Source organism: Sus scrofa, chromosome 3 (assembly GCF_054392235.1).
Source record: "Sus scrofa isolate SSC_HxYL_T2T_F1_AM1 chromosome 3, Sscrofa_HxYL_maternal_Yorkshire_Landrace_v2.0, whole genome shotgun sequence".
Classification (NCBI taxonomy): Eukaryota; Metazoa; Chordata; class Mammalia; order Artiodactyla; family Suidae; genus Sus; species Sus scrofa.
The window spans coordinates 38,422,072-38,447,546 of NC_139385.1; the positions used below are offsets into that span (position 1 = coordinate 38,422,072).

Consider the following 25,475-nt stretch of genomic DNA (forward strand, 5'->3'; position numbering starts at 1 on the left):
TCTGGAAAGGGTATTTTTTGCCTAGAGGAGCTGGAAGGAGAGAGCTGGCTCCAGTTTTATAATCGGAAACAAGAAAAATAACAGGCCTAAAAAATCAGTTTCTGGGAAACGCTGCCACGAGATGACATGAGCACCTAGTACGTTCCCCCGGGGGAGGAGTCAAGTCAGAACTGAGGTCTATGAATTACACATCGAGTTCTCTCCCTTTCTCTGCTTATTTATTTATTTTGGGATGTCAGGCCGAGGCCTTGTGGTCAGCTCGGCTGGCTCCGGGCACTCTGTAATCCTGCATTCCTCCTCAGCTACTCAGCTGCCAGAGGCTAGCTCTGGAACCGTGCTGCTTTCCACAGAACCATTGCGTGTTCTGGGTCAGCGACCGATAGGGCCGGTTTGTTTGCTTCCGACAGAGATGATAACACCTGTGGAAAGCACGGCCTCGCCACTCGGGCTCAGGACTTCATTGTTTGCCCAGAGACAGATGGCGCCCTGCGTCCAGCAGGACAATGGAGGGAAGGGGACCCTCCCGCTGCACAGGGCCAGACCCGGGCACGAGCAAGGCAGCCAAGCCCCCGCGCGTGCACGGGAGTCCGGCTGCTGGGAACCACTCACCCAGCCCGGCCTCCAGCCACCAACCCATGTCCCCAGTCCGATGGTCACTGAGCACCTGCTCACTCCCCAAGGGTCAGCCATCGAGGGCAGGACAGACAGGGCCCCAGAACCTTCTATGCTAGTGCAGGACAGTGATACAGATGAGAAGACAAACGGGAAACTTCAGTTAAAGGTAAGGGCTCTGAAGACTGGGAAAACAGCTCCTTAAAGTATTCAATTCCGCGCTGGGGGAGGGATAAATCAGGACGCTGGGATTAAGGTACACACACCGCCAGGTAGAAAAGCGGTCATCAACAAGCGTCGACAGCGTGGTGCAGGGAACTACACTCAATACTTTATAATAAAATATAAGGGAAAATAATCTGAAAAAGAATACACACACACACACAACCGAATGGCTGTGCTGTACACCTGAAACTAACCTGCCACTGCAAATCAGGTATACTTCAAATTTTAAAAAAAAGGAAAAAAAGTTAAATTCCCATTTAACCCAGAAATTCCACTCCTAGGTAGATGCCCCCAAAGCCTGAACACAGGTGTTCAAACAAAAACTCATACACACACCCCCACAGGAGCGATACTGACACTGGCTAAAAGGTGGGGATAACCCACAGGGCCACCAACGGGTGTACGGATGGGGACACCGAAGGTGGTCTCTCCACACCAGGGGATGTGACTCAGCCATGAGAAGGAACGAAGCTCTGACACAGGCCATGGCCTGAAGGAACCTCCAAAACATGACGCCAAGTTAAAGAAGCCAGAAACAAAAGGCTACGCGCGGTAGGACTGACATGAAACATCCAGAAGAGATAAACCCAGAGACAGAGCAGGTGAGTGACTGCCAGGGGTGAGGGGCAGGAGGGAATAGGGAGCGAGTGCCTAGTGGGTACAGGCTGACGGGGCATAACTAAAAGGTCTCGGAACTAGGAGAGGTGGTGGCGGTGCCAGACTGTGAAAGCACTGAGAGCCACTCAACTGTGTACTTCCCAATGGCTAGTTTCACGCTGCGTGAATTCCACCACAGCTGAGAAACAAACCCCAGTTGCTGCACAGAGCGGGGGTGGGGGGTAGGTCTCTGAAGAGGAAACCGAGCAGAACCCTGAATGCACCTGCCTCGCAGAGGGTTCCTGTTTCCAGCCAGAGGGCAGTGCAAGGACAGGGGTCCCGAATGGGTGGCACCTGGCCCTGGTGAGGGGCCGTCCGAAAGCCAGCGGCTGAAATGCTGGGCGGTATTATCTGCAAAGAGGGCTGCTGGGGGAGGAGAGAGAGGAGCTGGTTGTGGAAAGGGGCAGGACTGAGGCCGTGGAGAGGGGCTGGGACAGGAGGGGCTGGGGTTAAGCAGGGTGGAGAGCAGTGAAAGAGGCAGAGCGTCCCTTCCCTGGAGCCAAAAGGCTGGTGGGCGGCAGCTGATGATCCTCAGCTGGGGAAGGGTCACTTTTTTGGGACATGTCACTGAGCCCCCATCAGTGAGGGCCCGTGACAGTCAACCTGCCTGGCTGTCTCCTCCAGTCTCTGGAACAGGCTAGGCCCTAGAGCCCTCCTGCTTGGGCCAGAATTAGGATGGGCTCAGGGAGGGACGACCTGAGCAAGAGGGACAGTGGTATTCTGTCCCCAACCCGCCCAACCCCGTGAAGACCCTCCCTCCCCGGCCGGGCACACGCACCGGCCTGTGCCCTTGCGGAGCTGAACATTCAGTGGGGCCGAGGGCCATATACATAAAACCAGCCAATAAATAGAATTTGTGATTTCTCTCCAAGCCAAATGGAAGAAGAAAAATATGCCGAAGTGGCTGGTCGCCTATTAGTCCTGATTTATATTCTACTTTAATATCTCTTCCAAGGAAATGAAAGGTATATTTTCATCAAATATAATCATTTACAGTTGCTAAAGGGGGAGACAAACTGCTCAATGACAATTACCTGGGCCTGCAGATAAAATCGGATGTGTCACAACAGAGCGAGCTCTTCCAGCAGTCACCCAGAGGCACATGGCTGGTGATGTTTTTTTCCCTTGGGAACTGTTCCCCCAGCAGGAACGAGGAACCCGCATGGCCCGGGATGTTGCAACAGTGTGGCCTGTGGTGAGGGACACAGGGCGACACCGGGATGGCAGCATCGGAGGCCAACCTGGGCCGTGTTCCGAGGACCCATCCAGGGCCACCCTTTAGCTTTCGCAAACCTGTGTGTCAGGTGAGGGCAGTGCAATGGATGTGCAAACAACCCGAGTCGATCACCTGCGTGCCGGGGACGCACACCCGGCTCGCTTAGGTGGCAGAGGTTAAGCAGAGGAAGGCTGCCTGAGGTCTTCTGGACGTCCGGGCTCCCGCGTGTTCCCAAGCCAGCCAGCATCGAGGGGCCCAGTGGGAATTCCTTGTCCTCCTGGGAAAGGCACCAGGTGGGATCTGTGCTAAGGCTGCGCACAGAACAGGAACGAAGGCTCACTCCTCATTCAGTGGAAACTGAGCGAAGGCCCTGTGCTAGGCACTGAGGTATGGCAGGGATGGGACACCCCGGGTCCCCAAGGACGTGACATTCTCCGTGGGGAAAGTACATGAATACGTCAGCCAGGTAAGGAGCCCCAGGGATGCAGAGACGATAAACCAGGCTAAGGTCATGGGCAGTAACCTTTGCTAGGGGAGTGACCAGGAGGCCTGAGCCATTAGCGGGAAGCAGCCACACCCAGATTTAGGGAAGAACAATCAGTGCAAAGGCCCTGGGGCAGGAAAGAGCTCCGTGAGTTAGAGCAGCGGTTCTCAAAGCATGGTCTGGGGAACCCTGGGGGACTCCCAGGGTCAAAACTGCCCTAAAAATAATGAAACAGCATTTTCTTTTTTCCTTTCATTCTCCCAGGAGTACACAGAGGAGTTTTCCAGAGGCCACGTGATGTGCGTCATCACAGCAGAAGCAGAAGCAGAGGGGAATCTGCTGCCTCCTAGTCAGTCAGATATTAAAGATTTAAAAGGATATTTTGTTTTGGAAAACAGAGATACAGTTTATAAAGAACTATATTATTTATGTTTACATGGGATGGGTTATTATTTTTTAAATAAGTAAATATTTAAAAATACCTATTTAATAGTAATATTTACGTATTTCTCAGTTTTAATTTCTTTCTTTCTTTCTTTCTTTTTTTTTTTTTTTGGTCTTTTTGTCTTTTCTAGGGCGCTCCTGCGGCATATGGAGGTTCCCAGGCTAGGGGTCTACTCGGAGCTGTAGCCACCGGCCTACACCAGAGCCATCTGCGACCTATACCACAGCTCACGGCAATGCCAGAGCCTTAACCCACTGAGCGAGGCCAGGGATCGAATCCGCAACTTCATGGTTCCTAGTCGGATTCGTTAACCACTGAGCCACGATGAGAACTCCCAGCTTTAATTTCTAATATCTGAAATATCAATAAATATAATCCATACAAACTAAAGCTCTTTGGGTTCCTTAATACTTCTTTATTACTTTTTGGCCAGATCCTCCATCTCTAGGCCGCCAGGAAACTCTCCTCAATACTTTTTTTTCTTTTGGGCCGTACCTGTGGTATATAGAGGTTCCCAGGCTAGGGATCGAATCGGAGCTACAGCTACCAGCTTACACCATAGCCACAGCAACTCAGGATCCATCCTGCGTCTGCAGCCTACACCACAGCTCACGGCAACGCCGGATCCTTAACCCACTGAGTGAGGCCAGGGATCGAACCTATGTCTTCATGAATCCTAGTCAGGTTCTTAACCTACTGAGCCACAACAGTGACTCCCCCTCAATACTTCCGTGAAGAGTATGGAGGGGACCTGAGGCCAGAACTTGGAGAAGTGCTGACTCAGAGGAGCAGCAGGGGTGGTGTGGCCCGGTGGGGGTGGGCAGTGTCAGCGTGAAGGCAGGGGAGCTGCAACAGAGAGGTCAGCACGGGCGCATCTCATGATCACACAAGGTCAGGGAGAGGTCTAGCTTTTATTCTAAGGGCACCAGGGAGCCACAGGGAGCTTGTAGGCAGGGGCATGGTGTGATACGATTTCCATTCTAGGAAGATCCCTCTGGCCGCATGGAGGGAAGGGGACGAGGCCGGAAGCCAGGGAATACTGTGGCTGCCGCTGCCATGGCCTCAAGGGCGAAAAAAGGAAAAAGGCGGAGCAGGCGGCGGGTGTGGGAGAGGGAAGGGAAGAATGAAGGATGACTGCAAGACGCTGGGCGGCTGTGGGGCCAGGTACTGAGACAGCAGGTGCTGACGGCGGCGCCGGGGCTCCCCTCCCTCTCTGAGTCAGGCTAAGGCGCAACGGTTCTTTAGGTCACGTCTCTGCATCTCTGGCGCAGGCAAGGGCAGGAGGGCAGTGAGGCCTCTCTACCCAAGGGCTCAGAGCCATCTCCGGGGGCGGCACACCCGTGGAATGTCCCCACCGCCCCCTACGCTTGAGCGGCGCTTCCAGGGGCTGGCAGGGGCGAGACAGCTGCTTTCAGATGCTGCCTTTGACTTGCCACCATCCCTAGCGGCCCACCCTCACATACACCGACCCTGGGACCAGCAGGAGGACTCTGGGCATTCCGGCAGTGCCCAGCCACCTGCCAGGCAGGGCCAGGCCACGGCAGGCAGGGCGACAGCCCAGCACAGGAAACCTCACTGCTCCCTGGAGCCTGGGCAGGGTGGGAGAGGCCAGTCATGGCGAAGCCTTCTGCAAACAGACAGGATTATGTAGATGCTGAAGAATGCGACATTTGACTCAATTTATTAATTTACACTTGCCTTGTGCCAAAGATGAGGGAGCAGAAATAAGGACCAGGTTTTTCTCCTTAACCCATTAGTTCTCGAGCTCAAAGAAGCACTGATGATCCTAAAGAAATGATTTTTTTTTTGCCCCCCCCTTTTTTAAAATGGCCACACCCGCGGCATATAGAGGTTCCCAGGCTAGGGGTTGAATCGGAGCTGCAGCTGCCGGCTTACGCCACAGCCACAGCAACGTAGGATCCGAGCCTCATCTGCGACCTATACCACAGCTCATGGCAATGTTGGATCCTTAACCCACCAAGCAAGACCAGGGACTGAACCCACGTCCTCATGCATGCTAGTCAGGCTCGTTATCGCTGAGCCATGATGGGAATTCCAAGAAATGATTTCTTAATCAATATAACCTTATGCGTCAATTTGTTTCAATTAAAAAAATTATATGGGGGTGGGGGGATGTGCTTGGGTCGTGGGATGGAAATCCTGTGACAATGGATTGTGACGATCACTGTACAACTACGGATGTGAAACATTCACTGACTGATAAAAAAATAAATAAAACAATAAAGCAGCGCTTACAGAAATGTTATAACAAAATCACAACTGTGCGTTAAAAAGAAAAGAAAAGAAAGAAAAGGAAAGAGAGGAAGAAAGACATGGTCTCTTACCAGACCAGTTCGTACTCAGTTAATTGAGACAAACGGTCGTCCTTTCACTTACTATTTAACCGTTTGCTATTTAACCATCTCTACGGACCATGAAGCAACCTGGAGCATGTTTAACAAAGAACCCTCTCCAGGCTCCCTGGCGGCGGCAGAATCGTCTCCCCTCTCACAGCTGGAAGCCGAGGGGGGGGGGGGCTCGGTCAGTCTGGTAGCCTGAGACTGGACTTAACAGAAGAGCCGTGGGCTGTGGCGGTGGACGCTTTCCCAGGGTGCGGGGGCCGGGACTGCAGACACGGGCGGGGAAGGCCTCCCCTTCGACATGGCAGGTCCCCCGCTGGGAATTTCCTCCAGAGTCACGTGAGATGTGCACACTTACGAAGACGTTCTCAGTGACAATGGACGGAGCAAAGCACTGGGCAGGACTCAAATGTCCATCACTATGAAACGCTACACAGAGATGTTTTTGGTCCGTCCATGCACCAAAACACCATACAGCAATAAACAAGCATTCTCAACTTACATGCACGTACAGATAACACCGCCTTGTCAATAAGTGAAAACAGTAAGACGTGGAGTGACATACAACCCACCCTGGGTGCAAGAGAGACGAGCCAAACGTTTCTGGAAGGACACGCAAAACTGTTAACAATGGTCACTTCTGGGACCAAGCAGTCTTATGTTTCATGGTATCAGGTCCTGTTTGGATTTTTCCTTTTTTTTTTTTTTTTTTCCTTTTTAGGGCCCCACCCTTGACAAAGGGAGGTTCCCAGGCTAGGGGTCGAATTGGAGCTGTACCCGCTGGCCTATGCCACAGCCACAGCAATGCCAGATCTGAGCTGTGTCTGTGACCTATGCCACAGCTCACAGCAATGTCAGATCCTGAACCCACTTAGCAAAGTCAGGGATCGAACCTGTGTCCTCATGGATAACGGTCAGATTCATCTCCGCTGGGCCACAACAGGAACTCCCACTCCTGGGATTTTTAAAAATCATATGCTTATGGTATATACTATAGTTCAAAAATGAATTCACCAAATCTAAGGATGAGAATGAATCACAGGGTGGAGGGGAAAGAGGGACCCTGATTTGAGTCAGGTTCTTTTGACTGCATTTTGTTCTTAGACGGGTAACTGCTTTTGAAAACATTTCGCAACATTTGCAGTGGAAGTTTGAAGCCCGGACCATGGAGGGCTGAAACTGCAGGGGACAGCTTGGCTCATTTTCTGAAGTTTTGTAACTGAAGAGCAAGGTTCTCTTTCGAGGGATCAGGGTGCATGTGGATGTGCCTAAAGCAGACGTGTCAGAACAGGAAGGGGGAGCCCGCCCGCGTGCCCTTCTGCAAAAGCGGGACTTGGAGTCCTGCCAGGTGTCCTTGAACTTTCTATCTGTGCTGCTCTGTGGAGAGGGGGGGAGGAAAGTCAGAGATGCCTCTCGGTGAGGGTGGGAGGAGACGCTCCCAGAAAGAAGAGAGGGGCAGCTGCCCAGTGGGCAGCAGGACCGTCTTCGGAAGTCTCCCTTCTTTGAACCACACACACACACACACACACGAGCTCTTCCCAGTCATGCTCTACGGAGAAGCAACAACTCCCACCACCATTATGAATCATCTAAGTATTGCCAAGAAATTTCCAAGAAACTTTTTCGTCTTCATTCTGAGGAGTTTTTCCACATCCTCAACAAATCCCTGGAAAACAAACCCAGGCGGCAGAACACCAAAGAGAAAGCCAAGATTTCCTTCTGGGGCTTGTGTTTAATCTTGAGCTGAACTTTGATAAGTTCTATGAAATCGCTGCCTCCTACCGACTGGATTCCTGAGAGGGAAAGGGACGCGTACACAGGCTCCAGACAGAGGAAGCCCCAGAAGCCCGCCTCTCCCGCTCCTTGGAGGGGACAGGAGGTGGCGCAGGGTGGGCCTGCTTACCTGGCACCTTGTCCACGGAGGCGAACACGGAGCGCTGTACGGTGGGGTCGCTGCTGCCTCGGCGGCACTGGTCGTAGAAGCGGAAAGGCAGGTGCTGGCTGGAGGAGGAGCCGAGACCAAACCCCAGGACCTCGGTGGTCGGCTGGATCGGGAGGTCCAGCAGGGCTGTGTTCAAACAAACCTGCGGTTCATGCTCAGCACGCGGGGTGGGAGTGCAGGTGAAGACACATTCCTTGGGTGATGCCAAGCAGGCAGCCAGTGGCCTTGCACCAGCGGCCTTGAGTTTTCCTTGGGGAAGCCAGCGTGACACCAGGGCTGCGCCTGAGGCTCCAAACACAAACGGCGCCTCGCGAGGGGGTCAGAGCTGAGGGCCAGGCCCATCTTTGCCTTGGATTCTCAGCTGCCACACACAAGAGGCCTTTGCCAAGCGTCTTGGGTAGTTTCAGACGCCAAAGCAAAGGAGGCCAACTCTGCCATCAAAGTTCACTTATCTCCACGTATGGGGAAGAAAGTGTGAGAGAGAACGTCCACACACGTGTGCATTTATGAGTGTGTATCTGTCACAGCTGCTGTCTTCCTGTCCACACACAAATCACGTGGTGCAGCAATTTGGAGGGGCTTTTTAAAATCAATTTAAGAAATACCCAAGGCGTTAGTTCTAACAGCCACTTTACGGCATAATTCTCAATTTTCAAATGAAATATTTAGCCTTCATGTCAGCTGTGAGAAATGGCTTTACATTAAAAAAAAAAAAAAAAAAAACCTCTCTGAAAATAAATCTTAAAAGAAAGGACTGAATGATTTAAGTCACTTTGCACATTACAAAATGCTTCTGTAATGATTTTGGAGGCCAAGCAAGAAATAAGATGCAGACTCTATGGGATGCAGGCTGCGCAAATCGCCAGGGCCTGGGCTGGAAAGAACCGAATCTGCAACGTCCAGAACCCTGCCCTCCGAGGGTCTATTTTTAGTTGACCCGCGAAGAAAGCTCCCCTCCTCCCCAGTGGGCTGGAAGGCCTCCCAGTGACCACACCAGGATGGCCACCAGTGCTCGAACCGAAAGGCACTGGCTTCTCAAGGAAGGCTGGCGTGACTGTGGGAGCTGACGGCACGGCTCTCCCAAGGAGGGCGCTGTGGCCTCTGCCCTGAGCAAGGGAGTGTCCTCGTCTCTGCGCCTTCACTGCCAAGGAAGCGGGGGCCTCCCTCACGCGGGGTGGTGTGGGGCTCCTCCCAGATTCACCACGATCCTCGGGAAAGGTAAAACGTCAGCAGGACTGCCCCTCATGAGAGCCGGGGACGGAGAGGAGGAAGGGCTGGGCTTTAGAGAGAGGACTTGGGCCAGCTGGCTGCCTGTGTGGCTCTGGGCGAGCCCCTGAGCCTCAGTTTGCTCTATAAAATGGGCAGAACAGGCCCTACTCATCTCAAGGGCTGTTTTGAAGGCTGAGAGGTGGCGGAGGAATGCCAAGCACTCTGTAAAGGTAAGCTAGAGAATTTCCGCGTGCACACTGGCAGCTCTGTCCCAGCCCGAGAGCTGCCTGCTCACGGCCTCTGCCTGCCAGGGAGGCCCTCCTCTTCCAAGCAGCTCTCGAGACGCTCCAGAAATCAAACACCTAGGAATCACCATTCTCTCCCCCAAAGACAACTGATTCCTGAACCACATGTGTCCTTTTCTAGAGGGCTCTCGAGGCCACCGCGAGAACCATGCTGCCAGCCTGTGGCAGAGGGCACTCCGCCGGGGCCACCACTCACCAGCTATCCTCTGCATCTTCATGCGCCTCGCCTGGATGCGGCCCTTGGCCAGGCGCTGCTTGGCGATGATGCAGCGGATGTGGTCCGAGAAGATGAAGGTGGCCTGGAGGATGGGGAAGGGCTTGGAGTGGGGGCTGGACGCGGGCTTGTGGATGGTGATGTTCAGGGCGCGGCTGTCGTCCTCCACGCCGGTCACCTGCATGTCCTGCCGGGGGAGGAGGCCGAAGAAAGGGTGCTGTTAGGCTGCTGGCGGGGGGGGGGGGGGCGGGTAGGGAGCTGTGGGTCCACATCCCATCCAGAAAGAGGTCCCCGAGACTGAAGTTTGCTCTTGCTCTGAAGGGGACGATCAGCCCCCCAAGGACGGGCACAAACCAGGTCGGGGCCGGCGGGAAAAGATGGAGTTGGGGGCGCAGAGAGCTCCAGAGGCTGAGGCTGGCTGCGGGGGCTGGTCCCGTTCCCCCGAGGCTTGAACCAGCTGGTGAACACGAGGGACACTAGCCCCTTCCAAGGGCCCCCGGGGAACCCAACAGTCAAACTCCAACAATCCTTGCTTCTGAGAAACTGGATATGACAAACCCAGGTTCCTAGTTCTTCCGGCATGACCTTCCATCTGGTCCCGCCTTGCTTCTCCTAAGAAGGGGGCCTCGCCGGCTCCCAACTCTATGTTTCTGAAGAATCCTGGTCCCAAAGCGAAAAAGCTAACTCCGAGAAAGGGACTGGGGAGGGCCACGCGGCAGATGTTTAAAGAAAGTTACACTTGAAAGGGAGAGGAGAGCTCATGATAGCAAGTATCATAAGGACAAATCAATGTAAAACTTCAGAATGCAGTCTGTGTAAAGAATTTGCTTCCTGGAGTTCCCATTGTGGCACAGCAGAAACAAATTCCACTAGGAACCATGAGGTTGCAGGTTCGATCCCTGGCCTCGCTCAGTGGGTTAAGGCTCTGGCATTGCCGTGAGTTGTGGTTTAAGTTACAGATGTGCCTTGGATCCTGTGTTGCGGTGGCTGTGGTGTAGGCCGGCAACTGTAGCTCTGATTTGACCCCTAGCCTGGGAACCTCCATATGTCACGGGTGTACCCTCCCCCAAAAAAGGATTTGCTTCCCACTAAGGTTTGAGATAAAAGCACCAGACAGGAGACAAGACATGAAAGTCAGAAACCCTAGAGGAGGAAGGGAGCGCTAAAGGCTCATAAAGTAAGACAGTTACTGTTCAAAGGCATTCTGCCTGGCACAGGCTCTTTGGAAATAACCCTGCCACTGAAATGTTGCAGTGGGGATTAGATGAGATATTACACTTTGATTTTTTTTTAATTTAACACATTTAATTTAACAGTCATTTTGGCTGCGCCTGAAGCATGGGGAAGTTCCTGGGCCAGGGATTGAACCCGAGCCTCAGCAGTGACAACACCAGGTCCTTAACCCACTGAGCCACCAGGGAACTCCCCCCCTTTTAAAGGTATTACACTTTTAAAATGCAGAGGTTGGCACACAGTAATGGGCTGACGAATAGTAGCTACTGGAAGACGACCAAAAGAAAAGGTTTATGTGGCTTTCATTGTCTGATGGACGATATGTGTTAATCCTCTGAGGGAGAAAAACACTTTCCTGATGCTAAATTCTAAAGAAAATTGATCATAAGCCTAGATAAATAAGAAGCACTAAGTCACCTAATGGACACTCTCTTAGGTGGAAGTCTTTTTTTTTAAATGAGATTCCTCAGATAGTAGCTCTCACACCACCTTCTATAAAAGACATTTTTTAAATGGAAAGATCTTAAAAAAGAGGCGGCTGGGAAACAGCTGCAATAGCATCTTCAGACATGTGTGTGGTCCTCTTAGGGAGTGGGTCATCCTGGAGGGGTGGATGGCTCAGCAACCAGGACCGCCCAGCAAGGAAGTGGACTCGGCACAGGGCAGGTTAAACCTGGAGAAGCCTGCTGGACGTTCGGGGCCTGAGGGTCTTAGTGGAGGGTGTGAGCTGGAAGGCTGTTTTGCAGTTGGTCTGATTCCATGTTTCATTCGATCAATGAGCTGGCACTTAGTCACCCATCATTCTGACAAACATTAAGAAAATCTGGGAGTTCCCATTGTGGCACAGCAGAACTGAGTCCGACTGGGAACTATGAGGTTATGGGTTCAATCCCTAGCCTCGCTCAGTGGGTTAAGGATCCAGCGTCGCCGTGAGCTGTGGTGTAGGTCGCAGACACGGCTCAGATCTAATGTTGCTGTGACTGGGGCGTAGGCCCCTAGCCTGGGAACCTCCATATGCCACGGGTATGGCCCTAAAAAAAAGAAAAAGAAAAAAAAAAGAAAATCCGGGAGTTTCCATTGTGGCTCAGTGTGTTATGAACTGGACTAATATCCATGAGGACAACAGGTTCGATCCCTGGCCCGCTCAGTGGGTTAATGATCCGGTGTGGTCGTGAGCTCTGGTGCAGGTCACAGGCACAGCTTGGATCCCGCGTTGCTGTGGCTGTGGTGTAGGCTGGCAACTATAGCTCTGATTTGACCCCTAGCCCGGGAACTTCCGTATGTCACAAGTGAGGCCCTAAAAAGCCAAAAAGGAAAAAGAAAAAAAAAAAAAAAAAAAAGAAAAAGAAAATCCAAGCTCTGATCAAACATAATGAAAAGAATATGAAAAAGAATATGTATATGTAGCTGAGTCACTTTGCTGTATAGTAGAAATTAATATAACATTGTAAATCAACTACATTTCAATTAAAAAAAAAACTTGAAAGAAAGAAAGAAAGGGAGAGAGAGAGAAAGGGAAAACAAAGCCAAGCTCCAGCTTGACGTCCTTCACTGGGTGGCCTGGGCCTGCTGGAGAGGCAGGGGACCCTGGAACTTCCATACATCACCAGCGGCAATAACCATTTTGGAGAGGAATTTAAGAGGGGAAATAGGCACACCCCAACTTCTTGGTATCTGCCCAGGGGAACCCTGGCCCAAGTGCACTAGGAAGTAAGGACAATTCTGTTCCCGGCAGCACCGTTTGTAAAGGTGGACACAGCCACAGGTCACTGGCTGACTCTGCCTTGGTGTGGTCAGGCGGCAGTGCAAAGAAAACCAGTAAAGGAGCTCCCATCATGGCTCAGTGGAAATGAACATGACTAGTATCAATGAGGACACAGGTTCGATCCCCAGCCCCCCTCAGTGGGATAAGGATCTGGTGTTGCCGTGAGCTGTGGTGTAGGTCGAAGACACAGCTCAGATCTGGTGTTGCTGCAGCTGTGGTGTAGGCTGGCGGCTACAGGTCCGATTTGACCCCTAGCCTGGGAACCTCCATATGCTGCAGGTGTGGCCCTAAAAACGACAAATAAGTAAAATAAAATAAAATAAATGAACCATAAGGATATAGTGTATGACATAGGAAATACAGCCAAAAAAAAAAAAAAAAAGAAAAAAAAGAAAAGAATACCAGTAAGTCTACGTATCTGAACCAAAACATTCATTGCATGAAAAAAGCAAAGTTTAGAATATATTCAGTGAGATAGTATAAAAAAAATACACACCCATACACCCCTTCTCAAGTATGTGTGTACCTTTTTTTTTTTTTTTTTTTTTTTGTCTTTTTGCCTTTTCTAGGGCCATTCCCACGGCATAAGGAGGTTCCCAGGCTAGGGGTCGAATCGGAGCTGTAGCCACCGGCCTACACCACAGCCACAGCAACGCGGGATCCAAGCCGCATCTGCGACCTACACCACAGCTCACGGCAACACCGGATCCTTCACCCACTGAGCAAGGGCAGGGACCGAACCCGCAACCTCATGGTTCCTAGTCGGATTCGTTAACCACTGCGCCACGACGGGAACTCCTGTACCATTTTTTTTTCAACCGTACATGTGCTGATATCTCCACATGCATCTGACCGTGGAGGAGAAGAGGAAGACCTGGGTTTGGGTCGGGGGACGTGGCCCTTATCTGGGAGGTCTTTCAACTTTTTTCGATGATAATCGGTCCATGTAGCGTTTGTGTCACCAGGGATTGACTGTAAAGATGATACATTCGTGGGTGTTTGTACAGCCAACCGAGAAGAAGGGTTCCCGGAGTTTTTGGCCATCGTACCTGCAGAAGGCCGGCAAACTTGACCACTCCCCAGCCCAGCCGGGACACGTCGGGCTCCACCAGACTCATCTGGTAAATGTCGACGGCCAGGAACCGCTGGAGCATGCCGCCGTCCTTGGTGATCACCGTGCAGGCGATCAGGTCGCTGTTGTCTGGGAGGAAAGGGACAGAGAGAGCAATGAGGCGCCGTCTGCGCCCAGCCTGATGGAGATACTCGGGCCGACTCGAGGCCTGCCCGGCAGCACAGCCCCGTGTCGGAGGCCAGGCTGGGAGTCCCATACACACACTTGGGTCGGGGTCCCTCCCCAGTCTGGCTGGGCAATTGCTCTACCTCTCTGGGCTTCAGATGCCTCATCTGAAAAATGGGGATCGTGTCCAGCCCCCTCAAAGCACCGTTTGTGAGAACTAACGCGTACGAAGTACATAAAGCATCAGCATGATGTTAACTGCATATCAGGCACTGCGACTGCAGCTAAAGAAACACCCAGCACACCAAGAATCCCAGTAACATTTCGGCCCTTCTCTGCAGGTGTTGGTGGTTTACACTTGAGGCAGGTTTTGCCTAAATTAAGTGGAGACAGGAAAGGAAAAGTCCCTGGCTCGGTTACAGAATCACCAAGGCGCCAGCCTGGTGTCTGACACCTCCAAGGCGAGCTCTACACTAGACGGTGTGCGATTGGGCAAGCACCTGGCCCCTCCAATCCACGGTTCCCCATCTGTAAAGTGGGAAGAACGTCCCCTACCTGGAGATGCTTGATGCCTTAAATGACAACAGGCAGGTAAAGCATTAAGCATGGGGTCTTTGGCTTATGCTTGGTCCCTTCTTTTAATTGGACGTGATTCCCAGATTTGACGTCTAATTTAGGGCCTGTCCTTGATAGCTTTGAAATCACTAGAGTGACACAGGACCGCTAAATCTACAGTCGGCCTTGAGTTCCCTCCAATGAAATTCTCTCCCAAATATTTTAAAAGAAACAGCTGAACCAGGAAACACCCTAAATGCCCCCAGATAGGAACCATTTGAGTATGATTTTTTTCCCTCCATCCTATGGAAAATTATATACCCATTTAAAAATTGTGTTTAACCAAACTGTGAACTGTGGTCACCTATGAGGAGGGAAGTGAGAACTGGGGGTGGGAGTGCGTGAGTGTGTGAGTGTATATGTGTGTAACATAGCAACAGAACTTTAATTTTTGCCCTCTATATCACTGTATTGCTTGAAATTATTTTAAAATGAGAAGATGTTCAATATGTACTTTTAAAGTACATATTAAAACTCAAGTGAAAAATCTTATTTGCAAATAATTGCATGACATTGGGAAAGACATTACAATTTTAAGAGGACAAGAGGATAAAAACCTTATTAATATGATTATTATATACATATATTTTTTTGAGTATTCCAGAGTTCTTTTGTGGTGCAGTGGGTTAAGGATCCAGTGCTGTCAGTGCAGTGGCTCGGGTTGCTGCCGTGGCGCTGGTTAGACCCCTGGCCTGGGAGCTTCCACCTGCCGTGGGTGTGGCCAAAAAAACAACCACCCCAAACCTGAAATATATTTCAACAACAACAACAAAAAGGCAGGGAGTTCCCGTTGTGGCACAGTGGAAATGAATCTGACTAGGAACCATGAGGTTGAAGGTTTGATCCCTTGCCTCGATCAATGGGTTAAGGATCTGGCGTTCCCGTGAGCCGTGGTGTAGGTTGCAGATGTGACTTGGATCTGGTGTTGCTGTGGCTCTGGTGTAGGCTGGCAGCTACAGTTCTGATTAGACCCCTAGCCTGGGAACCTCCATATGCCGCAGGAGTGGCTCTAGAAGAGGCAAAAAGACAGATTAGTAAATAAATACATAAAATAAAATAAAAAATAAACGGAAGAAAATAAAAAAAAGTATCCCTACAAAGAGATATAACCCAGAGAAATATACTAAAACATTAAAAGACATCTCTGATTAGAAAAATGGTGGGTTGGTTTTTTTGTTTTTTAAACAGGTTTATTTATTTATTTAGGTTGCTTTTGGCTGCACCCAAGGCATGCAGAAGTTCCCAGGCCAGGGATCGAACCCACGCCACAGCTATAACCAGAGCCATGGCAGTGACAAGGCCGGATCCTTAACCCCCTGAGCCACAACAGAATTCCTTAAACAGGTTTACTGAGGTTTAATTTATATACTATAAAATGCACCCATCTGAAGTGCACGGTTTGCGTTTTAGGGGAGGTACAGCTGTGCATGACACTCTAGCTGTGGGACACTTGCATCGCCCCCACCGCGTTCTGTGACCTGGTACCTGGCTTCATGTTCCGGGTGGTGGGGAGGTGGGAAAAGAGAGCATGGAGGGAACAATTCCAGCCCCGGGCACATGTGAGGAGCTGGGCTCAGGTATCTGCCAGGCTTTCCCCCCCACTTCCATGTTTACTTTTCATTTAGATCTGAGGGATGACACGTACATTTCTGCTCTGCCGCCCCCCCCCCCCCCTTAACCCTCTCTGAGCAGAATCCCGGCCCCTCCCCCGGAGCCTGGCTTCACGGGATGTCTTCCCGTCCATGCTCTCAGTGGTGACAGGCCTGTTTCTGACTTTTCTCCCCAGCACATGACCCCTGGGCAGCACAGACACCCCAGGGCGAACACCGGCACCAGGCAGGCTCAACTCGCTGGACTGCACGTTCTCACAACCGAGGGCAAGAAACTGCCTCCCTTTCCCAAGAGTTCAGCCAAGTATTTAAAAACATTGCTAAACATGACTTTATCCAGAATTTCTAGTTTCAGATGGAAGACGTCTCTAGTCTCTGTTGTAGCGGAAGTGGCAGTCCTCAAGCTCTGTCTTAGGCACTTTTTCTTTGTGGTAGGCGGAGTTTATTTGCCTTACTTAATACTTAAAACATGTTCCCCAATGAGACTCTTTAAAAGGCGAAAACTAAACGAAGAAAGGATGCTTTTTCTTTCCTTTTTTCCCCTTCTCTTGCTGCCCCACCCCCGGCAGGCTCTTCTTTTCCCGCTTGCACAGAAGCGGTACCTCTGCTCTTTCTCTCCTTTTTTCCCCTTTCTCTGGCTCCCTGCCTCCCACCCCAGCCCCGGGCAAGCTCGTCCCTGCCGCTGGCCTCGTTCACAGAAGAGGTACATCTGAGGGTGTGACCCGGGAGGGCGGGCACAGCCCTGGCGCTGGTGTCAGTGGGCAACTCCCCTCGTTGCCTGGGGGGGGGTTGGGGCTTAGGGGCTTCAGGGGGAAAGAAGAGCCTGCCACCTCCACCACAAAGCACACAAAAGGAAGGACAAAACCCCAAAGCGGAACAACTTTCAGAAATGCAATTGAGACATCAAAGCCCCGTGAGAGATTTCATAAGAAAACTAAAAGGCAACCGCCACCAGGGCGACAGGACGGCTCCGAGAGGGAGGACCAGCCACTGGCTCGTCAGAAGCTGTGGGGGCAGTTAGGGAGAAATGAGGCGGTTTCCTCGGACTCAGCAGAAGGGCATCGGGCATCCTTGGGAGACATCAACGGGGTGCCAGCTGGGGTGACGTCTTGGGCAGCATCTTAGCAAAGGCCTTCACCACCTGGCCCTCCCTGGGCTGCTCCACACGCGGGCTGTGGGCACTCCGGGCGGAGGGGGCCGGGGGGAGCTGTGGAAAGGAACCCAATTCTGCCTGGCACCTGGGGATGGCACTCAGCCGTGCTGGGTACTGAGGTACCAGGAGGGTGACGGGCATGTGGGAAGGACTTGGGGAAGCAGCTATGTCGGGGGGTGGAGGTGGGGGCGACCTCCTGAGCCTCCCTGCCTGCCTCTTAGGACTGGCCTGTGGCATCTTACAGGTCATCCTACACGGGGCTGCCCAAACCTCACAGCTCAGCCGGGTCTCCTGCATCCTCCACCAACGTCACTTCAAAAGGGGATGGGGCCAAGGACTCTGAAAAAAAAAATTCTTCAGAGGAGTTCCCATTGTGGAACAGCAGAAACGAATCTCACTAGTATCCATGAGGTTGCAGGTTCAGTCCCTGGCCTTGCTCAGTGGGTTAAGGATCCAGCATTGCTGTGAGCTGTGGTGTAGGCCAGCAGCTGTAGCTCCGATTCGACCCCTAGCCTGGGAATTTCCTTTTGCTGTGGGTGTGGCCCTAAAAAAAAAATTACAGAGATTTGTCAGAAGACATAGAATATCCATACGACCTCAAGGGCAGGCAAGGATTTCTCTAAACAAGAGATAAGAGTCCATCCCTACAAATAAATACATGTAAGATTGATAAACTGCAACAAAACGAAAATTTAGCTCGCGGATAAAAGACGATTTTCTAACAGACTAGGGGGAAATATCTGCAAACTAACTCCAAGAGGCCAAAGATGAATAAATCAGTAAATATGAAGAACTCCCACAGGCCAGTCACAGTAAAGACACACACACAGGTGCTCGGTCTCAGCTCAAGCAGGAAACAAATGAAAACAGGATTTGGGTGAGGCCATAGGCAAACTGACATTCTCAAATGCTGCCAGTAGTATAAATGACCATAGCCATTTCCAAGGGCAAACCAGCAGTATTTATTCAAACTGCAAGTTTCACATCATAGAGCTCAGCACTTGGTGTGTTCCCGGGAAAACACACACGTGGGCCGAGAGGCAGGAACAAGGATGTCGGCGGCAGGATTTGGGTCTGTAACGACGCAGATGTCAAGTGAGAAAGGAAAGCCTTCCATAAACAAGTGCCCGCTTACTCAGTGCAAAACCCTATGGCAACGGACCAGGAATAAATGAGATCTCTGGATGTTTCCACAAGGTTGAGTCTCAAGAATGTACTGCTGAGTGGAAAAAACTGTAGTGTGACACATGCAGGATGACACAATTTGTGTAAAATTAAACCACACAGAACGACACTGTGTATTTTCTATGGACTCAAGCACGTATGTGTAACAGCGGAACGGAAGACAGTGTGCGGCAGGTGCAGAACCACTGCCTCTGCGGGGAGGCGGGGCCGAGGACGCGGGGTCAAGGTCGCTTTGGTTTATGAGCAGTGTTCTGAGGGTTCAAAGAGGTATGTTACTGTGTACTGACAATTAAACAAAGAGAAAAGTGGCTCTTTCCACACTCATGTACAAACAGCCTCAGGTCCTTCTGGGGCCCAGCCACGGGCAGGAAGCAGCTGTCGGCCAGCCCTGAAGGCAGTGACAATCACCCAGGACGGGGTGATGGCGAGAAACCGAGGGCTCTCCAACAGCACCTCGGGGGACCCAGGTGTGCAAGTTTCTGAATGGGCCAGTTGTGGGAGCTACGCAGCCCGGGCATCCAGATGAACAAACGGGTGGATGTTAGGTCCTGTATGAGGGAACCAGACCGTGAAGACGGGGCTTGGCGCTGCCTCAAGGAGCTGGGGGCCAACAGGGATGCTCGGACTCTGGACCACAAACCATCATGTGGACCAAGTCTCCACCTGGAGAGGGACGGGGCCCTATGGGCAGAGCAGGAGGGGTCACAGACGTCTCTAAGGCACCCCAGGACCACGAAGGGACCTCCCTCCAGGGAGAGAAGACAGGCTCTTCCTAATCTTAGACTCTGCCTTTCAGTTCGCTTACTTGAAAGGGGTGAGGGGGAGAGATGTGCCATTTTATTTTCTTTGAAAACATTAAGTTTATCAATCGCTTCAAATAGACAACATATTCATATGTTCCCATTGGAAAAGGTATGGAGGGAGTTCCCACTGTGGCTCAGCAGGTTAAGAACCCAACTAGCATCCCTGAGGTTGCGGGTTTGATCCCTGGCCTTGCTCAGTGAGTTAAGGATCCAGTTTTGCCGTGAGCTGTGGTGTAGGTCGCAGACACGGCTCGCATCTGGCATTGCTATGGCCGTGGTGTAGGCCGGCAGCTGCAGCTCTGATTTGACCCTTAGCCTGGGAACCTCCATATGTAGCTGTGTAAATCTCCCTGCCCCTTTCCATGTTATCCTTAATGACGACTCCCTATTATCCATCCACTGTGTGTTCCCAAGTGTACACAGAGCCACAGGCCCCTCGCCTCGTCTTTCACAGATGGTAGCACTTCTGCCATTGAAGCACACACCTTGGTGACACATAATCACCCAGGAACACCCCTTACTTTTTTTCACAGCTGTTTTCTCTCCCACTGTGGATATGACTCTAAATGATTTAACAACTCCCTAGCTCATGGCCACTCAGGTTGTTTATAAGCTTTTGCTGCAACAAAGGAATGTCCTTATTCAAAAGCGCACGTGAGAATAAATCTACAGCAGAAAGTAGAACTTGTGCTTAATTTTTCTATTAAGCGTTCGTGTTTTACTGAAATAAACTTGTTTGTTTGTTTGTTTTTGTCTTTTTGCCCTTTCTAGGGCCATGACAGGAACTCCAGAGAAGATATTTTTAAAAGACATGTCTGATAAAGAACTTGTATCTATGACTCCCAAATTCAATAATAAGAAAACAAGCGACTCTATTTTTTTTGTCTTTTCTAGGGCCGTACCCATGGCATATGGAGGTTCCCAGGCTAGGGGTCGAATCAGAGCTGTAGCCACCGGCCTACACCAGAGCCACAGCAAAACGGGATCTGAGCCGAGTCTGCAACCTACACCACAGCTCACGGCAACGCCGGATCCTTAATCCACTGAGCAAGGCTAGGGATCAAACCCACAACCTCATGGTTCCTAGTTGGATTCATTAACCACTGCGCCATGATGGGAACTCCGAAATAAATTTATTTTAAAGGGAAACTTCGGGAGTTCTCATTCTGGCTCAGTGGTAGTGAACCCAACTAGTACCATGAGGACTCAGGTTTGATCCCTAGCCTCGATCAGTGGGTTGAAAGATCTGGGGTCGCCGTGAGCTGTGGTGTAGGTCACAGACATGGCTTGGATCCCGTGTTGCTGTGGCTGTGATGCAGGCCTGAGGCTACAGCTCTGATTCGACCCCTAGCCTGGGAATCTCCATATGCCCTGGATGTGGCCCTAAACAGACAAAAAAAAAAAAAAAAAAAAAAAAAAGGAAACTTTGGAGTGTCTGCTGTGGTGCAACAGGATCGGGGGTGTCTTGGGAGGGCTAGGACACAGGTTCATTCCCCCAAGCCTAGCACAGTGGGGTAAGGATCCAGTGTTGCTGCAGCTGCAGCTTAGATTGCACCTGTGGCTTGGATCTGATCCCTGGCCTGGGAACTCCACATGCTGTGGGGGCAGCCAAAAAATAAAAAATAAAAAGGGAACTTCATATCATTACCATGAGTGGAAGACCAGAATTGCTTACAATAAATACGGCGACCATGCAAACAGATTAAAAGGGACTCTTCACTACACTACGGCTTTAATGACTGCTCTTTTGATAAAAAAAGAAGGAGTTCTGAGAGAGAAGTTCCAAGGCAAACTAGCACCAGTCTGAGACCTTCTCCTTGATGGAACAGAAAGGCCCTCAGGAGCACTGAAGACGCATTTTCTTGCGGACTCTACTTTCTGAAGATGGCCAAGCAATGCTTCCCACCCTCCCCGCTCTTCCTCCTGTGTGACCTGACTCTCCTCACGTGGTGGCAACTCTGTCCAAGTCTCTCCTGGAATCGGGGTGGGGGTGCTCTGTGACCGCCCAGATCCAGAGCCCAGTGGAGGTGGTCCTGTGTGGTTTCTGAGGCAAGGCCCTACAAACGCTCTGGGAACCTACCCGCCACGCCGCGAGGAAGCCCAAGCAGCCAAGGAGACCCCGGCCAAGAGAAGCCAGGGACCCAGGCCCTGGTGGATCCCCTCGTGCCCACCCTTGTGGAACAGAGATGAGCTCTTCCCACCGTGTCTTGGGGCAAATTACAGATCTATGAGCCAAGGAGATGACTGTAGTTGTTTCAAGCCACTAAATTTTAAGGCGGTTTGTTGCTCAGCAATAGAGAACTGCAACTGTGATTTGGTGTGATTTAGTGCTGTATCCAAGGACACTTAAAATTCTAGAAGTCTCCCAGCACCATCAAGGGCAGCTGCACACATCATGGAAGACCAGCCTGGAGAAGCAGCCCAGGGCTGGTGGTGCGGGATGTGTAAAAGGAGGTGCCACCTGTCCATGATGTGCAGACGCACGGCAACCTGGCTGGGTGAAAAGAGCTTGGGCTTTGGAGCCGGAGCAGCCCAGGTTTAAAACCCAGCTCTGCCACTAAAAGCTGTGTGACCCAGACAAGCCACCTTCTTCTCTGCATCGATGGATCTGAGAGGTGCCTGGGACCACAGTCAGCACAGCGCCCGGCGCCTATGGGGATCGTGGGCTCTGTGGTCAGCAGCTGTGGCTGCTGCCTGGAAGTGCCCTGACTTTTTGGAACCCTCGGGTTGGAACCCTTCTGCCTGGGGAAGAGTCATGCTTGCTGGATGCAGGCTCTCAATCAAGCACAGTTCTTCGGAGGAGAAAATGAATCATGGTTTTTGGTTGTTTCTCAGAACTCCTGTGGGGTGATGGGCCCTCATCCGTGGTTGCCCCAACCCCCCCGCCCACTCTCCACCACATCCACCCACCTTAGCCCGAAACTGCACCCCAATGCCTGGCCTGTCTCCAGGGGGCCCATTTATTCCTCCCTTTCTGGTGGAGAGGCCAGCTCCCTATCTGCACATACGCCCCCGAGAAGGCAGGACCTGGCCTGTGCCACTCACTGCTCTCCCCCCAGGAGGGGGCCCAGGCAGGGGCCGGCACTGGAGAAGCATTTGTCTGCTGGATGGAGGGAGGCCAGCGTCCTCAGAAGGCAATGACCTTCTCAAGGGCTGTGCTTTTAGCCCCTGGGCTGAAGCCTTCCTGCCAGGTCCCTCTGACAGGCTATGGCTCACAACCGAGCCACAGAGGGCCTGACTGACTTCCGCCGTGTTTAAATGATCCTTCCATCATACAATTGGGATGCCAACAGCATAAGTTAATGCTTGGCTTGGTGGCTCCACATACATTTAGAATCTAAGACTTTATCCTTACAGTGGGATTTCCAGGCCAGCTGAAGTCCTGGGCTTTGAAATCCAACACCCTGGGCTTTGGGGCCAGGGCTCGGAATGCCAGCACAGCTGGAGTTTAGATTACAAGGCTGTAAACACAAGCCTTTCAGGCACGTGTAATGAATCGAGGTCAGGAAGGGCTGGGAACAAGGTACAGATTCCTTGAGAAGGGCAGGCTCACCCTGGGATTCCAAGATAACAGGCCCAGCGGGAAGAGTTCACAGCTGATAGCAGACCAGGGTTGCCTTTGAGAGCAGAAAGGCTGGTGAACTTCTTTTGCATGGAATGTGTGGTCCTGGCCTCTCTGTGGATTCGAGAGCGGACTGGGCTTCCCTTCCAGACCCGCAGGCGGGCCAGGGATTAGTGTGGAAGAAACTGCGGGGGCCTGTGGGCCCTCCAAGGGCGAGCTAAGATAAGAGGATCACCGGCCCGAGTTGGTGGCCTGTCTGGTGAGGGTTCTGTGCCACTGGGGGCCTCCTCCCCTTCCCCCAGCAGTTTTGTGATGCTGCCTGCTGACACCACAACCAGCTGATGCTGGGTGCTTCTACTGGTCAGGCGTCCAGCTCCCACTTTCCAAGTGCCTGGGATCCTAGGAGGTGGGTTCACGGATTGCCGAGGACACAGACTGTGGAATGTCAACATCCCCAAGGACACACAACCGATACCATGTGGTGAGCTCTGAGGCCAAGGTGTGGCCTACACACCACCCTGGACAAGCTGGTCGTGACCCGGAGTTCCAGTCTTCAGGACGAGGCCAGAGAGGAGCGCTCCTGTTTCCCTCAGAGAAGGAGGCACTGCCAGTCGGGGCTAGCCCCCCAGGGTGGAGGATGCTGGCTGGGTCCGGTCGGGGGACGGTCACATGACGTAGCTCTCAGCAGACAGGTCCCCGGCAACTGGGCTCGTGGAGGGAGAGGGTGTGACGCTGCCTGTGGCAAGGTCCCCCTTCACCAGGTACTTGGCGCCCCTTCCAGTGGCAGACCTGGGACCTCCTCTTTGTGGCACCTGGGTACCTGCCGCCCCTGGGGCTCCCTTCAAATGCAGGGATACGGCCCCTGTCCTCACAAAGCCTTCTGCCTGGTGGACAGACGGCAGCCCTTCGGGAAAGAGAAGGCCCTCTGGGGCACTGAACATGGCTTTGCTAGTGACGCCAGGGAAAAGCAGCCTGGCACGGCTCTCTGGTGACAGAATGCAGAGGCCCCGACTGACCAGTAACGCGTGGCTGGGAAGCGGCTGATGAATCATCGGGCCCCACTTGGCTGTGGTGGGGGGCTGTCTAGGGGAGAGGCAGACGCAGGTGGTAACAGGCAGTCAATCAGAAGCCCAGTGGGAAAGTGCAATCTATCTTCCAGATGGCATCACTCCAGCAGCGCCCGCTACCAAACTGAAAAGCCGGCCATTCTGGGGCATAAAAAAGTTACACACGTTTCCTGGGGAGTGACTCTGAGCGCCAAGAAAGGGAAGTCCTGTGCTGATTTAAACGTAACCCAGCAGAGGAGCTCCCGTCGTGGCTCAGCAGTTAACGAACCCGACTGGCAGACATGAGGACGCGGGTTCGATTCCTGGCCTCGCTCAGTGGGCTAAGACTCTGGCATTGCTGTGAGCTGTGGTGTAGGTCACAGACGTGGCTCAGATCCCGTTTTGCTGTGGCTGTGGTGTAGGCTGGCGGCTACAGCTCCGAATGGACCCCTAGCCTGGGAACCTCCATGTGCTGCGGGTGTGGCCCTAAAAAGCAAAAAAGGACAAAAATAAATAAATAAATAAACGTAAACCAGCAGAGCTGACGCGAAGGGGAACCGGGCCCTGGTGATTCTACAGACCCATCAAAGGAAAATGGTTCCATATGGGTGACACCCAGACCCTCTTGAACCCGATGAACACCAAGGGGAGACTCCACGCGTGGCCCCCGAAATCCCAAAGCCAAAACGAGAAAGGGGTCCGGCTCTTCCCCCTCAGGGTGTGAACCAGCACACTTGGCGAGGTTGGCCGCTTCTCCTGACAGTCAAATCAATCCTTTGAAGAAAATGAAGTAACCATTTCTCCATCAACCCAGCAACAGCTTCTGGGTTATCTGCTGCAAGGAGCAATCAATTACTGTGTCTTCTCTGAAGCTCCCTAAAGCCCTCCTTCCCAGCACGGCACTGGGCAGCTGTAAAGTGCAATATTTCCTGGACAGAGAGCAGGTCTTGGCAATTTCTGCTGCCAGGCATTCGAGTGTGGTCCCTCCAAGGACAAAGGGGAAAACGTGCTGGTGTTCTCTGGGTTTGCAAGGGGGTGCGGCACCAGGGATGCAGGTATTAGGATATGTGCTGCAGGCTGGTCACCCAGGGACACTGTGACCTAGTGCTGGGTTCCAATATTCCAGCCACGATCGCTGGAGCGCCCCCAACCCACACCGGCAGCCTGGCCTTCAGCCTCCTCGCCCCTGGCCCCTCCCCCCAGAGTGCCAGGAGGCAAGAGCCTGAAACACTGTGGAGGGAACTCATGAGGTGCCCGGCTCTGCTCCCCACCTGGAACCCCAGCACTCAAGGCAGGGGCAGCTGCAGGGAACACGCTCGAGCCAGGCCTGGGGATGGGCTGCCTGGGGCTGAGCTGTGTGGCTCTGCCACTCTGGGGGGGTGTTGACTCTGGCGGCGCCATAACCTGGCTCCCTCTGCCTCATCTGCAGGCCGGGGTAACGCAGTGACCGGCCTGCTCGACTTCGTGATCACATACTGACGCTTTTAGGGGCAAGGGTCCTGACGTCTGCAGTTTCCACTGCAAGGAAAGAAAGAACGAAAAGACAGGCTGATGGCGGGAGAGAAGAAGAGACATGCGATTAAAAAAAAAAAGGACA

At 52.3% G+C, this 25,475-nt stretch overlaps 1 protein-coding gene across 31 annotated transcripts in view; it reads right to left on the minus strand.

The window, feature by feature from the left end:
• The window catches only part of CLEC16A (C-type lectin domain containing 16A), a 220,317-nt gene that overhangs the window by 42,583 nt on the left and 152,259 nt on the right, over nucleotides 1-25,475 (minus strand). For 30 of the 31 annotated variants that reach the window (XR_014840762.1, XR_014840759.1, XR_014840758.1 and 27 more), the window contains 3 exons: nucleotides 13,717-13,868; nucleotides 9,652-9,856; nucleotides 7,903-8,067 (listed from right to left, as the gene is read on the minus strand). The exons of the other annotated variant lie outside the window; for it this stretch is intronic. Coding sequence is in view for 24 of the 30 variants with exons in the window: in XM_021086621.2 (XP_020942280.2) it covers nucleotides 7,903-8,067; nucleotides 9,652-9,856; nucleotides 13,717-13,868 (522 nt within the window). In the remaining 6 variants the exon portion in view is untranslated. The remainder of the gene's footprint in view (nucleotides 1-7,902; nucleotides 8,068-9,651; nucleotides 9,857-13,716; nucleotides 13,869-25,475) is intronic. 31 annotated transcript variants of the gene reach the window in all.